This window comes from Lontra canadensis, unplaced genomic scaffold, assembly GCF_010015895.1.
Source record: "Lontra canadensis isolate GAN:19392208 unplaced genomic scaffold, GSC_riverotter_1.0 scaffold1, whole genome shotgun sequence".
Taxonomy (NCBI): domain Eukaryota; kingdom Metazoa; phylum Chordata; class Mammalia; order Carnivora; family Mustelidae; genus Lontra; species Lontra canadensis.
The window spans coordinates 117,129,784-117,151,753 of NW_022630995.1; the positions used below are offsets into that span (position 1 = coordinate 117,129,784).

The 21,970-nt window shown below is 40.9% G+C and overlaps 1 protein-coding gene across 1 annotated transcript in view; it reads left to right on the plus strand.

Moving 5' to 3' along the window:
* The first annotated feature begins 830 nt into the window (after positions 1 to 830).
* HSD17B11 (hydroxysteroid 17-beta dehydrogenase 11) overlaps positions 831 to 21,970 on the plus strand; it is a 37,595-nt gene continuing 16,455 nt past the window's right edge. The window contains exons 1-5 of the mRNA XM_032861963.1: positions 831 to 1,148; positions 7,702 to 7,809; positions 10,387 to 10,518; positions 12,462 to 12,568; positions 20,991 to 21,128. Coding sequence (XP_032717854.1) covers positions 939 to 1,148; positions 7,702 to 7,809; positions 10,387 to 10,518; positions 12,462 to 12,568; positions 20,991 to 21,128 — 695 coding nt within the window. The 5' untranslated portion in view covers positions 831 to 938. The remainder of the gene's footprint in view (positions 1,149 to 7,701; positions 7,810 to 10,386; positions 10,519 to 12,461; positions 12,569 to 20,990; positions 21,129 to 21,970) is intronic.

A 21,970-nucleotide genomic window follows, 5' to 3' on the forward strand; every position in this document is an offset into this window, starting at 1 on the left:
TTTTCCTGCCTCTTAAAGTGACCGTCAGTCATCCACATGGCAGAAATCTCTTTCCAAGCACTGTAGTGTCTCACATATTGAATTACTATCAAGATAATCTTTATGCAAGGTGATTTTCTATTTTATTATTCATTCTGGAAGCAGTGATTTATTAACCTGGATAAAGATACAATTACATAAGTGTAATATGTTGTGTGTGGTTTTTTTTCCACAAATTGCAACAGGTTGAGTGAAAAAGGTTATCCAAATATACTGCTCTTCCTTGTTCAAACAAGGATCGTTAAGGATGGTATGATACGATTTTTTCCTGGCCCTTGATTATCGCTGCCCTTGAAAGGACAACATTTTCTCTGCCCTCCAGAAATCGCGTTTAGTTCAAACTAAAATGTGAGACATAATATCTCGGGGTGGGGGGGGGGGCGGGGGCGGGGGCTTGCGGAACAACTGACCTCCTCCCCACGTTCCTTTTAAGACAAGAAACTGCATTTGCATCCCTTCGCTAGTGGTGAGCGTCAAGTTTCAAGGAAGCAGCTGGACTGCCGACACTGTCAGCTATCTTTGGAACTTGGAGAGGAATTACTTCATTTAGGAAAACAAGCGGGAGCTGTGCCCCGAAGGTCGGCTCGCAAGACCCGGAGGTAGTGGGTCAAAGACCAGCGGACCGCGAAGCCGTGCCCTCCTCTGGACTTGGTCCCTCCCAGATTGCTGAGCCCGCGAGCAGCCGCTCCGCACTGCAGCCCGAACCAATTGTGAAAGACCTAACCAAGCCCAGCCCAGCGGAAGGAACGGTTTCAGAGTTGTTTGTTTCTCTCCGATAAAAGGAGCCGTTCCTTACCCTGGCTTCTGCGTTCGCGGGTGTGTGACGGAACCACCCCCCAGAAGCAGTTTGGAGGGACTGGGGGAAGGAAGTGCGCCCACAGCTCTTGGCAACGAAAAGGATGAAATTCTTTCTGCAGTGCCTCCAGCTTCTGCCTTTCCTCGTCATCTTCACCTTAGAGTCTCTCCTGAAGCGTTTTATTCCTAAGAAGAGAAAATCAGTTACTGGGGAAATCGTCCTGATTACTGGAGCTGGACACGGAATTGGGAGACTAACTGCCTATGAATTTGCCAAACGTAAAAGCAAACTGGTTCTTTGGGATATAAATAAGGTAATAATGCTTCCTGTGTTTTACCTTCTGGCACCTTTAATTGTAGTCATGGATGCATTCTGTAGGCAACAAGCCCATACAGCATCTGTATGAAGTAGGGAGAAGAAAATGACTATTGGCATTTTATAGATCCGTTAATGTTTATGATTACAGGATAAATGGACCTAGAGGACATAAGATTCGCGGTTACTACCCATCAATAATTTTGCATTTTAGATGTATTCTTTCTTTTGCCCAGAAAAGAATTTGTGATCTGCTCCAGAGCCTGATTTCACTGATCCCTCTGTCTTAAACAAATGGAAAGAGTAATGGTTTTAAGCTAACCTATTAAGAACTTTGAACCTATTAAGAGAAAAATTCTACTTGCCGTTACTGAGCTGAGTGGGTTTAAAAGATACCCAACAGAAAAGAATATTACTGTATCAGAGCAATTGCCAAAAAATAATTCTTAAAATCATGTTTTTAAAAACTATATATATATATATATATATATATATATATATATATAAAAACTCTTTGGGGTACCCAGCTGGCTCAGTTAGGAGAGAGTGGGACTCCTGATCTCGGGGTCATTGAGTTCCAGCCCTATGTCGGGCATCAAGTTTACTTAAAAAAGTAAAATTTAAAAAATTTTTAAATAAAAATAAAAGGAAACTCTTCAATATACATAATGCTTTACAAGAATAAAGGTGTAGGCTTAAGGAAAAGAGGAGGATTTAGAATCTAACCTTTTACATGGCCAGTGTTGGATGGACAGAGAGGGCTTTCTGCGAGGCACCTGAAGGCCTGAAAAGCCATCTCTTACCCATTAGTCAACATCCAGCACTGTAGCTGTAAACAAAAATTCGGGGAATGTGCCATTAAAAGAGTTCTCCCAGTGAGTGGATGATTGAGATAGCAATCAGCAAGTACTTATTGAGTAACTGTTGTGGGATAGTAAGGACAGAGCAAACAGGCAAACAATCTTGTAGGGAAAATAGACTTTAAATAATTATACATGCAGTGGAAGATACAAAGGAGGCCCAGTCTAGTCTGATGCGGTCACCGGTGGTGAATGTCAGGCATGGAGGTAGGTCACAGTCGGAGGAGCCCCCCACCTCTTCATAAGCCACCTTCTGACTTCTAGAGCTTTAGATTCCTTTTCTGCAAAATGGGTAAAATAACAGTACTTACCTTAAAGGCGTGGGAGGCTTATACCAAAGAGTACTCATAGTGTCTAGCAGTGTTTAGCAGTGTCTGGTATATGGTCTGGATAATAACACGTTTGTTACTATCCATTCACAAAGTGAAGTTTAAGCTAACATTGCAGGACTTAGGGTTAAGAATTAGGTTACACATCTGTGTTACTGGCTCCCAATGCCCTCTGCTCTTTCGTACAAAATTTTCTCTGATTTGGAGTGGAGTGCATTTATTCAACAAGTATTTATTGAGTGCCTACTATGTGTCAGGCACTGTTGTAATGCAGAACTAAGGACACAGCAGTAAGAAAAACACAAACTTCATGAACAAGGGACAGTAAACAAGATATGCTGTATAATAAATTATGTAATTGCTAGAAGGTGGTAAGTATAAAGAAAAGTAAAATATGAAAGGGGGTAAGGACTCTGTATGGTGGTGGCTGGGAGTGGGACAGGGAGGAACATGTTGATCTTATACAGAAAGCCTCCCAAGATGGAGATAGTTGAGTCAAGATCAGCAGAGGCAGGCAGCCCCTCGCATATCTCTGCAGGATCAGCAAATTCAGAGCATGGCACAGAGTGAGGGAAGGGAGAGAAATAAAAGAAAAATCTAGATCTGTGCTTTTCAGTATAGTTGTGGCTACTAACCACTGAATGGTTGTTGAGCCTTTGAAATGTGGCTCCTCTGAATTGAGATATGCTGTCGATGTTATTACACCCAGGATTTCAAAGACAGTATGGAAAAAAGGAATGCTGAGTATCTTATGAACAACTTTTATATAGATTACATGTTGAAATAGTGTTTCATAATAATAACAAATATTCCAAAATAATATTTTGGGTATATTAAGTTGAATAAAATACACTTCTTAATGCTGTTTTTTCAAGTGTGGCTACTAGAAAAATTAAAATTAGGTATGTGGCTCACATTGTATTTTATGAGACAGCACAGGTCCAGAAACATCTGCAGCACCTCCGGATCATCAGGGTTCCTGGCAGCTTACTGTTTGTGCTTCTGCTTTTTCTGGGGGAGCCAGTGCAAGGTTTGGAGCTAGATTCTAGGCTGTTGGGTTGCAGGGAGAAAGAGCAGTTAGGAGACTGGTGGTAATCCAGGCCAGAGATGATGCTGGTTTTGCAGACCAGGAAGTAGTAGAGGAAGTGGTCAGAAAATTAAGGACAATGTAGTGAGTATTTATTATGTTAAATTCATCTCATTTAAATAAGCCATCTATTATTTTAATTATATCCTCCCCGCTTGTTTTGTGGGTGAAATACACCATATATTTAGTGAAATTACAACGATATTAACTGGTAGTTTGTGTTGGTGTTAATGTCCTTACTTGGCTAAATAAAAAGATGGGCAGTCCTAGTTCAGTATATATACTGCAGTCCACTGTTATTGAAATTCTACAGGTTTTAAAATTATGAAAGTGTGAGAACCACTAAACCTGACTGGGGAGGGAGAGTAAGGGTGGAAATTTCAAGCAGTCCAGGCAGCAGAAGCTAGAGATGTCCAACTTGGGGCTGGTGAAGAGGGAGAATGAGTAAACAGGAGGAAAGCTTCAGATTGTTTTTTAGATCCTGCTGGAAGGGCAGGGAGGTGCCAGATCAAATTCTTCCCCTCCCCTGCCTCTGCCCCAGGGTTCAAAGTCAAATTATCTCCAGAGACAATTTCTCAGATTAAGTCAAGCTGAAAGGATAGCAACGCCCAAAGATACCCTTCTCGGGAGGTCGAGGGCAGGCATCTTCCTCTTCATCAGAAAGTCCACAGAAAAGGAACATGAATTTAGGGAGGGATTCATGGTAGCTTCCTCTTCGTTGTTCGACTGAGACGGGCACCATGAATTTTTTATTGTTTTATGTAGATAATCACATTTCTTGACCAGTCACCCCCATGCCTGGTTAGATGAATTTGTGAAGATAAATTTATAGCAAGTGGTGAACACCTATAATATACTCAAAGACTATTTATCAGATGGAAAAGTGGATTAATGAATGAAAAAAGCACTGGAAACAATCAGAAAAACATGTAGACGTTTAGTAGTCTAAGTAACGGGCAGAGAGCTTTGGTTGCGGGGATAAGAGGGCAAAGAAGGGTAAGTAAAGACTTCAGAGCGAGCCCAGGATTAAAAATTGAGACTGAGTACGGCACATTAGGAAAAAGGTTAACAAGGCAACTGTTGAAGAATGATGAGCAGGTCCCCTGTGCTGAGAAGAATTTTAAGGGTCCACTTACACTTTTTATTTCTCACCAAATGAATATGGAGACTGTCTAAAATTTTTCGTGGCAGGATTTCCAACTTTAATTTGCTGCATAGTTGAGGAGGTATGGAGTGCAGACCTTGGCCCTAAGTGAGGAAGACCAGGGGAATAGGCGAAAGCATGATTGCAGATGTAAAGGACGGGTATGTTTGTTGCTACACATTCTGCCCATTGACAGAGACCAGTACTAAGCAAATCTCCACCAATGGAATGAAGGGCAAATGGAGCTTTATGTAGACTTTGTTTAAAGTAAGGACTGAATTTTGTGAATACCGAAAGAATCAGTACCATATACTTTTAAAACTTTCTTTATTGCAGTAAAATATGTATTACATAAACATTTCCATTTTAACATTTTTAAGTTTCAGTTTAGTTGTGTTGACTACATTCACATTGTTAGGAAATGACCTCTGCTATCCGTCTCCAGAACTTTCTGGTCATCACAAAATGGAACTTTGCACTCACTAAAGTTACTCCCCAGGTCCTGGCAACCACCATTCTGCTTTCTGTCTCTCTGTATTTGACTATGCTAGGTATCTCATATAGCTAGAATTATGCAATATTTGTCCTTTTGTATCTGGCTTGTTTCACCAAGCTTAAGATCATCAAGGTTCATCCATGCTGTGGAATGTGGCAGCATTTTGGTCCTTTTGAAGGCTGAATAATATTCCATCATGTGTATATACTACATTAATGAAATTATACTTTCAAAGGAAGGGGCCAGAAGCTGCTTGTCAGGTACAGGAGGGCAACATAAGGTTTACTTGAGATGTTCCAATGTCCTTTGGGGAATAAGGGCTCCTCATCAGAGGACAAACAGTTTGTGGGAGAGATTTCAGCAAAAAGGAAAACACCCTATTTCCTTTTACTGTCACACAGTAAGTTTACTGAGCAAACTGAATTTTTTCCATAACTGTCCAGATTTGGGTTTTTCTGCAAGAGGAGTTCAAGTTTACCAGCAAATTCGCACACTAGTGTTCTGCTCTGCCGTTCTCTCTGTGGGTAAATGTAGTAAGTCTGTCCACTTGTGTGTTAGTTGACAGTAATTTCTTGGCTTGCAGAGCTCACGGACTAACCCTCAGTCCAAGGTATGGTTTGAGGCATTCTTTACAATGAAAAAACTACAAAACTGGTGAAGGCAAACCAGCAAACAAGCACAAATGGAAACAAAAAAAAAAGAAAAATGAAAACAGAACCCCTAAGGTCTAATCATGAACTTCAGGTGACAAAATCAACACTCCAGACTGGGCTTGTCATCATTCCTTTTCTCAGATCCGCTCTCCTTGTGACTTCCATCTGACTGTTGCAACACTATGTGGCCATTTCCTCCAACTAAAAAGGAAGCACTTCAGCTTCGGTTCTTCCCACCTTCCTCATCTAGCGGCCAAGACCTGCTGAGTTTGCCTCCTGAAGATAGGTTGTAAGGCTCAGTCTCTTCTCATCATTCTTTCCAGTCATACCACAGCTCAAGCTTCTACCATCTGTTGGCTGAATCATTGTAAACTCCCTACTAATGTTTCTCTCTTCCTGCAGTGTTGACCCCTAAAATCTGTCCTCCATACGTTAGCAAAAATAATCAGGATAATATACAAATCTGATTATGTAATTCAATCAGTGCCCACCCTCCCCAACTTTTTGGATAAAACCTAGTATGACACACAGTGTCCTTTGATCTGGACTCCTGCTGGCCTTGAGCTTTATGACTCAGCAACGCCGATCTGCTAATATTTTCCCACTGGACCTTTCTACTGTCCATCCCTTTGTTTACACTCTGCCTGCCTGCCCTTGCCTCCCTTCTCTTTACCTGTGTGTTCTACTCACCCTGGTACCTTTTGTTCTAGAATTGTATTTCATGCCCCTCCTCTGTGTTCCCATAACTCTCTGTATATTGTTTTGTTATTATACTTATCATAGTGTATTAGTTTGGACCATATGAAATGGCCAGCATTCAGTCCTTTATTCCGACATAATAACAGTTTCATGTGTCCTACCTACCTATGCTTCCTTTATGTATCTGCTAGACTGTGAGCTTGCTGAGGTTAATACTCTGTCTCATTCATATTCCTGTCTGTAAGGTTGGTTTTTTTTTTAATATAATTTTTTATTTTTTTAATTAACATATAATGTATTATTTGCCCCAGGGGTACAGGTCTGTGAATCGCCAGGTTTACACACTTCACAGCACTCACCATAGCACATACCTTCCCCAATGTCCATAACCCACCCACCCTCTCCTACCCCCTCCTCCGGTAACCTTCAGTTTTGTGAGATTAAGAGTCTCTTATGGTTTGTCTCCCTCCCAATCCCATCCAGTTTCATTTATTTTTTTCCTACTCCCCAAATCCCCCAAACCTCTGTAAGGTTTTTCTAAGCACCATGACTGTGACCTACACATTAAAATGTTAAAAGAATGAGTGAATGAATGAATGAATGAGTTAACCCCTTTTTATCTTGCAGCTAGAAAATTGATATTTGTGAATAGTTTTTAGTGACAGTTTTTAATGGAAGAAAAAGCTCAATATTTTTTAAAATCCTGATAGTATTTATCACACATTCACATTCATTCATATGAATGTGTCATATCACAATGTGTGTCATACCACACCTTTTCACAAAGTATTAAAATTCGTGAATACAAAACCAGTATTTTAAGATTTTTATGTTCTTTTTAAAATTATTTTTTAAAGATTTTATTTATTTATTTGACAGAGAGGTAGAGAGAGAGAGCACAAGTAGGCAGAGCTGCAGGCAGAGGGAGAAGCAGGCTCTCCGCAGAGCAGGGAGCCCAACATGGGGGTTGATACCAGGACCCTGGGATCATGACCTGAGCCGAAGGCAGCCGCTTAATCAACTAAGCCACCCAGGCACCCCAGATTTTTCTGTTCTTTTAAAAAGCTTGCTTTAACTTTGGTTCCAAATAAAAAACTAGTCAGAGTACTAAGAGCAAAGTGTAACCTATAACCCTGCCAAAGATCTGTCCAGTTAAATTCTTGCCCAACGCTAGTTCAAACAATCTGACTGTCCTTAATTTATTTTCAGCTGTTGATACAATATGTTCATGGTTCATGTCATTTACGTTGTTCTCTTTATCAAATTTTTGTTGCCTTTTCTAGCATGGAATTGAGGACACAGCTGCTGAATGCCAGAGACTGGGGGCGAAGGCTCATGCCTTTGTGGTAGACTGCAGTAACCGAGAAGATATTTACAGCTCTGCGAAGAAGGTGATATTTTGCATTTAGTTAGAATCGGATCATGTCAGAGCCTGGAGGGATTCTAGAGCTGACAGGGTCACGATGCAGACAAAGTAGCAGAAGTTTTGTCATTTACCCACGATTGTGCAGTCAGCTAGTGGCGGACCCACAACTAGAACCTAGAACTGAGTTTCCCAGACTTCAGTGTGTTCTGGAATCTTCCGGAGAGCCTGTTAAAAAATGACGCCCCCAAGGTTTGCTTTCGTAGCTCAAGCCTTGGGCCCAGGAATCTGCCTGTTTAGTACCCCACATACCCACACCTCACTCATGTGATTCTGCTACAAGTAAATTCTTGGATGACACTGCAAATCACTGACAGGGTCTTCAGACGCCCAAAGAACTGGGTTAAGGAGTTAGGATAAATTTAACTTTATCAGGCTCTGATCATAGATAGATTTATCTCTGTAAAGCAGTATTTGCCTCTTTTATATACAACTGAGATGTGCTGTGTATATATAATGGTGCCTCACTCCGAATGCATTCATACATTTTCTTGTTAACTGAATGTCAAAATAGTAAGAAAGCAGTAGGATTATCTGAGCAAATTCCTTAAAATACACATTCCTGGACCTTATCCCTGGATAATCTGATCCATTACAGTATAAAGATTCTGACTGAACCAGCCTTGAGAACCTCCTTGCTTGGGGTTTTTAGATTTGCAGACATTTTTAACTTCTAATTTTGAATTGTAACCTTGTTATCTCAAGCTAATGCCTCTATTACTGGTGAGGCCTGAGCTAAGTAGACAAGAAACATCTGCATTTAACCGTCACTATTTTACTTAAATTAAGGATGATTTTCCTTTAGAGAAATGTACACTCTTCCAGTTACTACTGGCTATATGAGTGCGAGTTACTTAACCTTTCTGTGCCTGTTTCCCCAGTTATAAAATGGGGATCATAGCAGTACCCGCCTCAGCGTTGTTAGGAAGATTAAGTGAATTAATGATGTAAAGTTTTTGGATCAGTACCTGGCACACAGTGATCCCTCCTCAACTTATCTGGGAACAGGCTGTTCTGGAAAAGGCGATTTCATTATTTGAACCCATTCCATGTGTTTTAACCCTACACATGTTTTTACTGAAATTGCTGAAGGAGAAGCGATAAGCTTAAACAAAATATGCCCCATGCTGTGTGATGATCAGATATTTGGAAGTTATTTTGATGTGGCCACTTTAGTATCAGGACATTTTTATGTCACATTGTGGAGAGACAATAGGTGATGACGGGGAGCTCGAGGACAAAGGAAGGGACAAGTGTTTCTGGGCAGATTCTTCAGCAGGATAAAGGAGTGGTTTATATTTTCAGTCATGCCAGTTTGGACGCATTACAGCAGCTCCATCGCTTCAGCTTCAGCCACACACCCCGTCCTGTTTTTCTCCATACCTGAGGGGCATGTTTCAGAACAACGGTTTTCAGATGGAGCTAGAGATGCGGCTGTAGGTACAGATAGTGTTGATCAAGGGCCCAGTATCTTAGCTTGACTCTTCCATACCTTCAGTACAACCTGATGAAGTTCATTTCTGGCTGACAGGCCTTCAGCGTTTAGCACACTGGTGTCCTGATGGGTTTTCCACCTCCCGGCTTCCTTTCTGTTTGAGCTTTAAGGTTTGTCTTGGCCTCTAAGGTCTGAAGATCTGGGAGAGTCTCAGCTCCAGGGGACCGTGAATAGTCTGTGACCTTGGTCAAGGAAGAGCCATTCTGTGTATCATGTTCCTCCTCTCTAAAGTGAGCATACCCAGAGTTGCCAGCTCACAGAATTACTGTGAGAATTAAATGAGATAAATAATGAAATCATGCAAAATGCTTAACACAATGAAAACCTTTAACAAGCGTTTTGCTACCTCCCCCTCAGTCCCCCAGCACACCCCAGCACTATCTAAATATGATAACTCCTAACAGAAGTTAGCTTTTATTTGGAACACAATGTATAACAGAATGCATTGTAACTCTAGGGTCTATCCATCAGGAAGCTTATTTACCCAAAGAACCGTAAAAATATCAGATAAGATATTCCAGTGTTGCCAACTGCCACCTGCGGGAGGAAGGCTGGCGAGGAACAGAATGGAGTGACTACAAAAATAAAGAAATAGAAGGTGTGACCAGCTTGATGGTATAATCAGTTTTACAGAGACCCCCAGATAGTCCGTGCATTTACCAACTCATTAAAAAAATTTTTTTGCTTACTTTTTAAGTAGTATTTAAAAAATAAATGCTGGGTTTTTGTTTTTTGTTTTTTGGTTTTTTTTTTTTTTTTGCCACTGATTACATTTTTATTAGCCAAAGGCCTCTCAAGGTAAAATCAACAGCGCAAAGTCAAGAGACTAAATTGTAAACGAAAACTTCTACCTAACCAGACTTAAAGGTAGAGCTCTTTTGAAACTAAGTAGCTAAGATTAAAAGGTTCTTTTTTCCATATTGGCACATAGATTACAGAACTACTTTTCCCCCACATCTAATAGAGGAACACATAGTTCTTTAATAATCCTTGCATGCAAATCTTCCTTCAGTATTCTTCATGATGCAGATAATTGTCTTAATTTTAAAGGTGAAGGAAGAAATTGGAGATGTTAGTATTTTAGTAAATAATGCTGGTGTCGTCTACACGTCGGATTTGTTTGCAACACAAGATCCTCAGATTGAAAAGACTTTTGAAGTTAATGTACTTGCACATTTCTGGGTAGGTATGACTTCTTTTATGAACACATTCCCTTTTGTAAAACCCAAAGACTATGTTTAAAGTGGAGAGTTCAGGACACCTGGGTGACTCAGTCGGTTGAGTGTCTGCCCTGGGCTCAGGTCATAATCCCAGGGTCCTGGGATCAAGTCCTTCATCGGGCTCCTTGCTCAGCAGGGAGCCTGCTTCTCCCACTGCCTGGCTCTCCCCCTGCTTGTGCTCTTTCTCTCTCTCCCTCTCTGACAAATAAATAAAATCTTTAGAGATTTCAGCAGACATAAAAATGTATCAGATTAATACTGAAGTTTTTTCTAGATACTAAGGATAATATGCAAAGAGGTCATTTTTCAGGGTGCCTGACTGGCTTCTTTGGAGGAAGAACATGAGACTCATGATCTTGGGGTTGTGAGTTCAAGCTCCACATTGGGTTGAGATTATTAAGAGAAAATAGACTTTAAAAAAACGAAGAGGTCATTTTTCATGCTCTGACCAAATCTCATCAATCATTCTTCTTCTACCCTTAAAAATACTAATAGCAGTAATTAATTAATAAACTTTAGGTGTTATATATATTTTATAATTTTAAACTAGATTCTCACATCTGTGTGATCTTGTTTATGAAGAAAAGGATTGGGGGTCATCTGAGTCCTCTTCTGTGGTTCTATTAAAGGTGAGCCGGGTTTACTTTCATATTCTCATGAGACTCGGGCCTTGAGTATTGTCTGGCCCCATAGTTGCAAACTTTATCATAAACCTCACCATTTAAGGTCTATAGCTACAGATACATATACATATATATAGAGAGAGAGAGTTTCTGAAGAGGCTCAAAATTGCCCAAATAGTTAGTTCCTGAAAGGGTCCCTTAAAGTTTTGTTGGATGTGAGTTTGGGATACATAATCTCTAAAGAATATTGGAGTTAGTGAAATGTGGTATTATTTATGTCAATATTCTCAAGTTATTAGCATCTGTCTTTATATCTTCTTTTTGAAGATTTTATTTATTTTTTTAAAGGTTTTATTTATTTATTTGACACAGAAAGAGAGATCACAAGTTGGCAGAGAGGCAGGCAGAGATAGAAGGGAAAGCAGGCTCCCTGCTGAGCAGGGAGCCTGATATAGGGCTTGATCCCAGGACCCTGAGATCATGACCTGAGCCGAAGGCAGAGGCTTAACCCACTGAGCCACCCAGGCGCCCCTGAAGATTTTAGTTTTTATTTGACAGAGAGAGAACACAAGTAGGCAGAGTGACAGGCAGAGGGAGAGGGACAACCAGCCCCCCCACCCAACACCGCCAAGCAGGGAGCCTCATGCAGGGCTTGATCCCAGGATCCTGGGATCACGACCCGAGCCAAAGGCAGAGGCTTAAGGAACTGAGCCACGCAGGCTAAAGATACCCAGTGCATCTTTATAACTGATGAATCTGCCTGTCTTTCTGCCTTTATTAGGATATAGGGCATTGCCTTAATGTTTTGAATCCCCATCACATAGTAGGTGCTCAATAAATACTTATTGCATGAACCGTTCAGTGACTACTGGAAGTTTGCTATTCATCTCAGTATTTTGATGATATATCCAAACTATTTTCTAACAATTTCACATTATACATAAATTCTTTGATAACTCTAGTTACTATATCTATTCAATATATGAAATGATAGAAAACATCAGTGACAAAAGACATAGAGGCTCAGGGGTTATTAGAAGTTCACAATTGTAGTGAAATGGATTCTCAAAGTTTTCAGTATCCATTGCTTTGCTTAGTTTTTCCAATCTAGGTATCATATCCAGGTGCCTTAATTTGCCACATTTGGCAATTAATTGGTTTTTTCCCCCTTTAATCTAGGAAAAATGTTAACAAAATATAGTTTTGTTTGGAAATATTCCCAGTGGGTCTGCAAATGCGAAATAACAGTATATCTTTTTCTCTTCATAAACACTATTGCTAGACTGCAAAAGCATTTCTTCCAGCGATGATGAAGAATAATCACGGCCATATTGTCACTGTGGCTTCAGCAGCTGGGCATACTGGGGTCCCCTTCTTACTTGCTTATTGGTAAGTGAGCTTGTGTTCCCTTAACTTGTTTCTGTGTTTAACTTGTGTGTGATTTCTTATCCTGTCTAATGAAAACTACCATTAATGATGATAAACTTGAAGTTGCCCAAATAGAAAGTAGCACAAAGTCTCTTGCACAGCAGCATTATCAACTGTTAATCTCCTCCAGGCTGACTGTTCTAGAGGTGGCTGCAGGGAAGTTATCCAATTAGAAGCCAGCTCTTTTTTTTTTTTTTAATGTTTTGTTTATTTACTTGAGAGAGAGAGAGAGAGCACTAGAGAGAAAGCAAGCACAAGAGGGAGAAGCAGGCTCTCTGCTGAGCAAGGAGCCCAGTTCGGGACTCTATCCCAGGACTCTGGGATCATGACCTGAGCCAAAGGCAGACACTTAACCGATTGAGCCACCTAGGCGCTCCTAGAAGCCAGCTCTTAAAGCATTTTTCATCCCTTTTAGCAGCAAGAAGTGATAAAAGAAGAGGAATATTTTTGTACATGAATAAAAGTTAATAATTTTAATAAAGTAATTTTATGGGAACAAAACAGTATAAAGTGAAAGAGTATAATCTGGAATTCTAAGTAGTAAAAGCATCCAAACAGTGAAATTGTTGTAAAAAAAGAATCATAATAGTTACCCATTTAAAAACCCATGCCAGGGTGCATGGGTGGCTCAGTTGGTTAAGCAACTGCCTTCGGCTCAGGTCATGATCCTGGAGTCCCAGGATCGAGTCCTGCATCGGGCTCCCTGCTTGGCGGGGAGTCCACTTCTCCCTCTGACCTCTCCCCTGTCACGTTTGCTCTCTTTCATTCTCTCTCTCTCAAATAAATAAATAAATAAATAAAATCTTTAAAAAACAAACAAACAAACCCATGCCATTATAATACCTGAAGAACTTACTGTAAGAATGGTGTGTTCCACTGTATACTGTGGAGAATTGCTTAGTGAGGCCACCATAGCCCAGGGGGTCCTACAGGTTGTACACACCCCAGCAGTGCCTGGCCATTTCTATATTTTAGCAAATAATGACTCTTAAAATGTTGAATTACTGTTCAAATAATATGTATTGTCAAGTAAATGTACAGATATGCTCAAATTTGTTTTCTGCCATTTTGGAATTAAGTAAGTATCTAAATTCTAGAAACAACAGGTCTAGTTGTATGGATATAAATTTATAAACATTGGCATGGGTGAGTATCTGTTTTTATCTAATATATACATATGTGTGTATATATGTGTGTGTGTGTTTATAAAAGATGTGTATCTTGCATTTCATAAGTTCCCAAGGACACATATATACCAAGCCATTTTCCTCCAACCACACCTAGGGAGTGGTTATTCTTTGGTAATGATAAGTAATTTTATTTTGTTCCTTTTATTCATTTATATTTTCTTTCTTTTTTAGCATGTGTTTGTTTTCTAATAGTTTTTAAAATCAACGCAGACTTGGATTGAGGTTTTTTTCTAAAAGATGAAAGGACTGCTGAGGCAATCACAGGACAGACCTGTGGTCCAGGGCCAGTAGAAGTTAGGTGATTGTCCCCTGGCCCTCTGAGGCTGATACGATTTGGCATTCTGCACGTGATGAACGAAGGATAGTGGCAGGTGTTGCTTCTCCGCTACTACGTGACACCCTGCTCCCCTGCCAGGTTCTTAGTCCCCAGGAATCGGGAGAGGCCAAGAGAATCTGAGTCCAGCAGGGGCTGGTAAGGCAGTCATGCCTTCTCCTTCTCTTTGCCCTAGTAAATACTGTAGCTCATTTGATTCGGACTTGATTCTACTCCACTGAATGTTCAGCAGTGAAAATCAAGAGAGAATGTGTTTTGCATGAGAAACAAATTTATTTTGGTCACTATTGGTAGTACTTTCAGCAGAAGTAAAAGATCTCACCGAGTCTTGTCAAAGCAGGAACGACACACACAGTTGTGCGGATTGCAGACTACACAATTCTAGGCTGCACTGTTCGTGTTCGGGTCCCTTTAAACTCGAAAGATTATCCAGGAGATGGCAGTAAAGTCACTTAAGAAGAGGAGTAGGTTTGTCTTCTTCACACAAAGGCACCCTTTGGGCTGAAAGGCAGGGTCACCAGCACACAAGTGCGTTGTGCACTTCCGGCTTTGTGGGGGAGGGGCGGCTTGCTTGCCCCTGCGGGACTCTTCTTTGCCTCCTCGGCTGCACGTGGCCCGAGCTGCTGCAGTCTGTGATCCTTCGTGATCGCAGCTGTCTTGGATTCACTTGACTCTGGTTTGTGCTCAGCATCTGCTCAGTGATAGAACTTTCACAAAGACACACTGAAGACTCCTCCCAGCAGAAAGCAGTGTTTATCTGTGGTTATTGTTAACAACTGGGCGATATAACTGATACACTGCTATTTTAAAACATAAACTTTTTAATTGAAGTATAGCCTACATTGATTGGTAAAAATGCAGAGGTCATGAATGTGCAGCTCAATGAGCTACTGTGATGTGGACACATCTGTGTAACCCCCATGCAGATCCAAAAATAGGATAAGACCTTCCCAACCCGCAGTCCCTCTCTCCTTCTCGAAGGATTTGTATTGTCACACCACAGATGAATTCTGCCCCCTTTTGATCTTTATACACAGGGATTCATGCTGTGTGTGTGAGGAATGTCCTAGCTGTTGCTGGTAGCCACAGATTCATCATTTTCTTGCCTGCCTGGTATGCACGAGGTGACTAGATAGCGATGTATTTATCCATACTACTGTTTAGAAACATCTGGGTTGTTTCCAGGATGGGACTGTTGTGGATCATATGGTTATGAATCTTGACCCAATCACTGACTAATGTGTAACCTTGGCAAGTTATTCAGCTCCTTTGTGCTTCATTTTCTTCACCCATAGGAGAAGCTAAGCACAGCAACTGACCAAATCCTCAGGATGCTGTAAAGTTTAAATCATATAATGTAATGCACTTAGGATAGAATCTGGAGTCCAATAAGTGTTCAGTAACAGGAGGGTTCCTGTTGGTGTTACATTCTAATTCTGCTTCCCTGTAGTTACACAAAACAGCAAAGTCCCACCTCTTATTTTAGCTTCCAGAATGGTTTGCCTCGGTGGAACTAATCCTGTATATTCTGGCTCCCCAGTGTTGAGATGAAATGAGAGGTGATCTGGAATTACCCAGTTCTTTTCCCTGTAATTGAGCCTTTAGCTGTCACTGGCCTGCCTGAGTTGCTACAGCCACAGCAAAATAATTTATTACAGCTCCAATCACCTATGTTGGGGAAAAAAAAAGTTGCAATTATTTTGAAGTTACAGTTCAACAGTTTTAAATGATTAATGTGAAAAATCCGAGATCACAGAACTGGATTTGTGGTGAGAGACGTTGACCATTTAATTCTATTCTAAAATGTTTTTGGCTGCTTGCTAAGTATTTTGTCCAAAAGTATCTGGATTTTTAAAAGAAAATATTTATTTCTTTATTAAAGATTTTATTTATTTATTTATTTGACAGAGAGAGAGAGATCACAAATAGGCAGAGAGGCAGGCAGAGAGGGGGAGAAGCAGGCTCCCCGCTAAGCAGAGAGCCCGATGTGGGGCTCCATCCCAAGACCCTGAGAACATGACCTGAGTCAAAGGCAGAGGCTTAACCCACTGAGCCACCCAGGCACCCCTAAAAGAAAATATTTAAAAGTACCATGAAACTCTGGCTAATATATCTTGTCAACTTGAAGAGCCAATTTACAATCATGAAAGTCACCGGTGTGGGAAGACGTGGCTAAATCAAGTCCTGACCTTTATTAGCTTATAATGAAATGTTATTTAAAAGAATGATTGGGATAAGAAATATTCATGTTATTAATAATAAGAAATTTGATGTAATATTGCAAAGTGCAGGGGAAAAAATCCACTCACGTTTTGCTTTCATATATACATATATCGAAAAATAAATTCACCCTGAAGTTCAAAAATACAGAGTTCTTTTAATATGCTCAACATCATTAACTCTGAGCTTTTTATGTACTTCTGCACTTTTGGTTCACTTAAGAAAAAACAGAAAATACAACTTAGTAAAAGAGAAAAAAATTACTGATAATCTTACCATGCAGAAATCATCATGGTTAGCATTTGTTACAATTTTTTAGGACATTTAAAATATAGGTATGTAGTCAAGCATTGAAGAAAATCTGCCTGCATAATCTTGGCTTTTTAAAACTTTTTTATTTTGATTTTTTAAAGATTTTATTTATTTATTTATTTGTCAGAGAGAGAAAGAGAGAGAGCACGAGTACAAGCAGGCAGAGTGGGAGGCAGAGGCAGAGAGAGAAGCAGACTCCTCACTGAGCAGGAAGCCTGGTGCGGGACTCGATCCTAGGACCCCGGGACCATGACCCGAGCCAAAGACAACAGCTTCACCAACTGAGCCACCCAGGCGTCCCTTGACTTTTTTAAATTTAAAGATTTTATTTATTATTTATTTGACAGAGACACAGCGAGAGAGGGAACACAAGCAGGGGGAGTGGGAGAGGGAGGAACAGGCTTCCCGCTGAGCAGGGAGACCAATGCGGGTCTCAATCCCAGGACCCTGGGATCATGACCTGAGCTAAAGGCAGACACTTTATGACTGAGCCACCCAGGGGCCCCAAATTTTACATGAACATTTGGATGTTAATACATATATGTGCAATGTCATTTTCATTTTTGCATTTTTCGCTGTACATATGTACCACTGTGCAAATTATCCATTATTGTTGCGCAGTTCATCTGTCAGGATTCTTTCGGTTGTGAGGGACACGACGCTTAAACTGCTTCGGACCAGAAGAGGGTCGTCGCCCCCCCTCCCCCCGCCCCGTGGTTCCAGAGCGTCAGGCAGGCTCTTTGCCTCTGTCTGCTGGTAAGGTAGCTACTAGCTACCAGCAGTTCCCAAGCGATATCCTCGAAATAGCCAGCAGGTGGGGGAAAAGCCGTGATTTCTCAGCAATGCCTTCCAACGCTCTAGTTGCAGAGATCACTCCAGGTAGACCCAGCCACTGGACAGGGGCAACCTCTGGCAGGCTAGTGACAGAGTGAGGTCTCCAGAATAAGGAAATAAGAATACCAAAGGGTAAAAACAAACAGCTGTCCACTCCACACGTTTTTTTTTTTTTTTTTGAGATTTTTATTTGACAGAGATCACAGGCAGAGGCAGGTAGAGAGAGAGGAGAAAGCAGGCTCTCCACGGAGCAGAGAGCCTGATGCGGGGCTTGATCCCAAGACCCTGGGACCATGACCTGAGCCAAAGGCCGAGGCTTTAATCCACTGAGCCACCCAGGCGCCCCCACTCCACATGTTTAAAATGGTCTCCACCTATTGGCATTCATGAACTATATATCCAAGAGACTAACCTTGAATATAAATCTTTAGGAACATGACCGATTATTTCTTTGGGATAAATACTTGTAAGAGGAAGGACTAGATCTAAGAGCATGGTGTATTTTTAATGAATTTGATACCGTTTGCCAAATTGCCTTCCAGAAAAAGTTGCCAATTAGCCTGTGCTTTGGAAAATAGAAAGCTGTGGAAAGTCCTCTCTCATCGTTTTGTTGTTGTTGTTATTTGTTTTCATTTTTATTTTTAAGCTTAGACATATATTGAAGGCTTAAAGAGAAAAGATTCCTAGTTCAATGATTTAAAATGAAAACATTCTGTACTTTGAAAAGCAACTCTAACAAATAAAAATTTCTTCATATCCTCAACATTACTGCTAGGCAAAAATCCCATCTTATTTTATTTATCTTTTCAATTTTTTTCTTTAAAGATCTTACTTATTTATTTGACAGAGGGAGAGAGAGGCAGGGAGAGAGGGAGCACAAGCAGGGGGAATGAGAGAGGGAGAAGCAGGCTTCCTGCCAAGCAGGGAGACTGATGCAGGGCTCGATCTCAGGACCCTGGGATCATGACCTGAGCCAAAGGCAGATGCCTAACGACTGAGCCACCCAGGTGCCCCCCCAACTTGTTTTAGTTTGTGTTTATTTTATTCCTGAAATAACACATTTTTATATGCATACACCCATTGGTATTTTTATATTGTGACTTTCCTGCTAATGTCCTTCAACCACTTATCAACTAGAGTACTGTCTTACTCATTTATAAAGTTCCCTGTATTAACCCTTACCCATGGCTTAACCTGTTGCAATTGCTTTACCAGTTTGTCATTTGCCTCTTAACTAGGGCGGGAGCTAATGAAGTTTAGAGTACATCTTATAGAGGCCTGGTTTATTGGCCCAATTTAAAGCCCGATTCTACCACTTTGGGCAAGTCCTGTAACCCTGTTGAGGGAGCTCGTCCAGAAGACATGACCTGCGAGCTGGACCTATGCAGTTGTAGGCTCCTCCCCACCGCCCTGTCCTTGGAACAGTATCCAACTGCCTTCCCAGTTCCCAAAAGCTGCCCCAGGGACACAGCCTTGAGATAGAAATGTGGTGTTGAGGGACGTCTGGGTGGCTCAATTGGTTAAGCGTCTGCCTCCGGCTCAGAACATGATCCCAGGGTCCTGGGATCAAGTCCCACATCGGGCTCCCTGCCCAGCGGGGAGTCTGCTTCTCCCTCTCCTGTCACTCTCCCTGCTTGTGCGCGCTCTCTCACACACTCTCTCTCGCAAATAAACAAATAAAAATCATTAAAAAAAAAGAAAAGAAAATTGGTGCCAAGACTATCTGGATGGTATATATGCTGAACCCAATTAAGGCCTCTATATAAAATTTAAAGATTCTGGCAGGTGGTGTGGGAATCTACTCAACTTAAAGCGGCTCAAGATGAGTGTCCCAAGTTCCCTTGCTTATTAAGCCTGCCACCCGCCAATACGGAGTGGTCCGCCTCTTTCTTTGGCCTCCCTACCCTGTGTGGGCAACCAGGGGCAGCTTCAGATTATGCCCAACCAGCTCCCCCACCCCAGTGCCTCAGTTTCCTTTCTGGTAAATGGGGATCATAGCCACAGCTATTGCAAAGAGTTGTTGTGGAGATTCAATGCAATAATACATCTGAATAACTGAGGACAGTGTCTGACAGGTAGTGATCAATTTTACATATGATTATTTTTGTGTCATTTTCAAGGTAAGATTTATATCTTACGTAAGTAAATCTAGCCATCTTTTAAGCTTTCAGTATATGTGTGAGTTCTAAAAAAAAAAAGTTGAGGGAACTTTCCACAGGTTTGTATTTTCCAAAGCACAGGTTAATTGGCAAGAATTTACAACTACTTTGTATAATCGCTAATAAATACAGACTTACAGAAAAATAATCTGGTATTTAATGTCCCCAAACCGCACACTTAAAAGTGGTTAAAATGGCAAATTTTGTTATATATATTTTCACACAATTTTTAAAAATTAAAATAATGTCAGATTCCCAAAAACATTGAATTGTACATTTCAAATGGGTGGATTATGATATATGAATTTAATTCTCCATAAAGGTATTTTTTAAAAACCTAATTAGAAAAATAATATGCTTAGAATATGATTAATTTTCTTCTCTTCCCAAATGAAGGAGCTGTAATGATAAGAAGTGCTTTGCATTTTGATTAATTCGTTTGACAAATATTTATTGAGCAGCTATTATAAGCAAAGCACTGTGTTAGGCCCTGGGGATTTATGGGAAACCAAAATAATCATGAAACTTATAGTAAAAGTGTGAAGGACAGATGTTAAAAAAAAAATTCACCCCAATGAATATTTAATCACAAACCCTAAACAGGCTATCATGAAAAACAGAAGATTACTATATAGTGCGGAAATAATTTAGTCTAGGGGTCAGGGGAAGGCCTCTTTGAGGAAGTGAAGTTGAGACTTAAAGGGAAAAATAAGAGTTGTCCAGGGGAGTTTTCCCAGGAATTCCTGGGTATGTTAGATAATTAACAGGCTATGGTGACATTAACTTTTAGGGAAGCAACAACAAAAGCAAACACTTTCCAATTTTCCTAGCGAGACCTTTGAACCTACTCAGTTCTCACTTCAGTAAGTGGTGTGGGGATGTAGTAAGTGTTCTTTGCCAATGCTTCTTAGACTTTAAAGATTGATTTATTGATTTATCTTTGAGAGAGAGAGATCCACGCACTTAGCACAAGCAGGAGGTACAGAGGGAGAGGTAAAAAGAATCCCAAGCAAGCTCCGCTCTGAGTGCAGAGCCCAACCTGGGCTCTATCTCCCGACCCTGAGGTCATGACCTGAGCCAAAACCAAGAGTCAGACGCTTAACCAACCGAGCCACCCAGGCGCCCTCCTTCTTAGACTTAAATGCCTATAAATTTACATGAGACTCTATACTGTGAGTTCCGATTCAGTAGGTCAGGGCTGGACCCTGAGATTCAGCTGATGGCCATGAGGCCAGACCCAGGAGCACACTTAACTTGGGAAAATGGATAGCGGAATTAAGTAGATGCAGCAGCTTCCTTGACTCCTTTTGTGACCTCTCTCTGTTTATTTCCAGTTCAAGCAAGTTTGCTGCTGTTGGATTTCATAAAGCTTTGACTGAAGAACTGGCTGCTTTAGAAAGAACTGGAGTCAAAACAACATGTCTCTGCCCTAATTTCATAAACACTGGCTTCATCAAAAACCCAAGTACTGCGTAAGTTGAGACAAGAGGGTTGGTGATTACCATGAATATCAGCCATTCTGTGGGTTTTCTTAAATATTTTAATCCTTTAAACCTGATATCTGATGCCCTTAGCTCATCTCAATTTCAGCTCCTATACAGTGTGGGAAAACAGGTGGAGAGACAGAGGGAGGGAGAGAATGTATATAAACAAATATGAGTTAACTCAGGTGAACTTGCTAATCCTCCTTTTTTTTTCTTTTCCTGGGCAGTGGTTCTCCGACTTAAGTATACATACATTTCCCCAGGAGTGCTTGGGAACCATGTAGAGGGTCCCACCCCCAGAACGGTTGATTGCCTGGATTTGGCTGGGAAAGGGTGGTGGTGGGGAGGGAGCCTTGGGGCTCTATTAAACAAGCACCATCAGCAATTCTGATACAGATAACCCAGGACCAAGGTGAAAAACACCTTCCTTTGGTAATAGAGGTTATCCTCCAAAATGAGTACCAGTCTTTACTTGGTTACAAAATAAAATGACAGGGCCGCCTGTGTGGCTTAGGTGGTTAAACTTCTGACTCTTGAATTCAGCTCAGGTCGTGATCTCAGGGTCAGGAGATCAAGCCCTGCATGTGGCTCTGAGCCAGTCATGGACCCTGTTTAGGATTCTCTCTCTACCCCCTCCCTCCACCCCTCCCCCACCCCATCTCCCTCTCTAAAATAAACAAATGAATAAATAAACTATAAAGGATCAATTCTGAGGTTAACTTTTAATTTTTCTCCTCTTTGGGAATAGTTTTAATGTCTTTGTAAACATGATACGTACTTTTTGAAAATTCCCATACATAAAAAAATACAAATAAGTAGGAAAGTTTCTT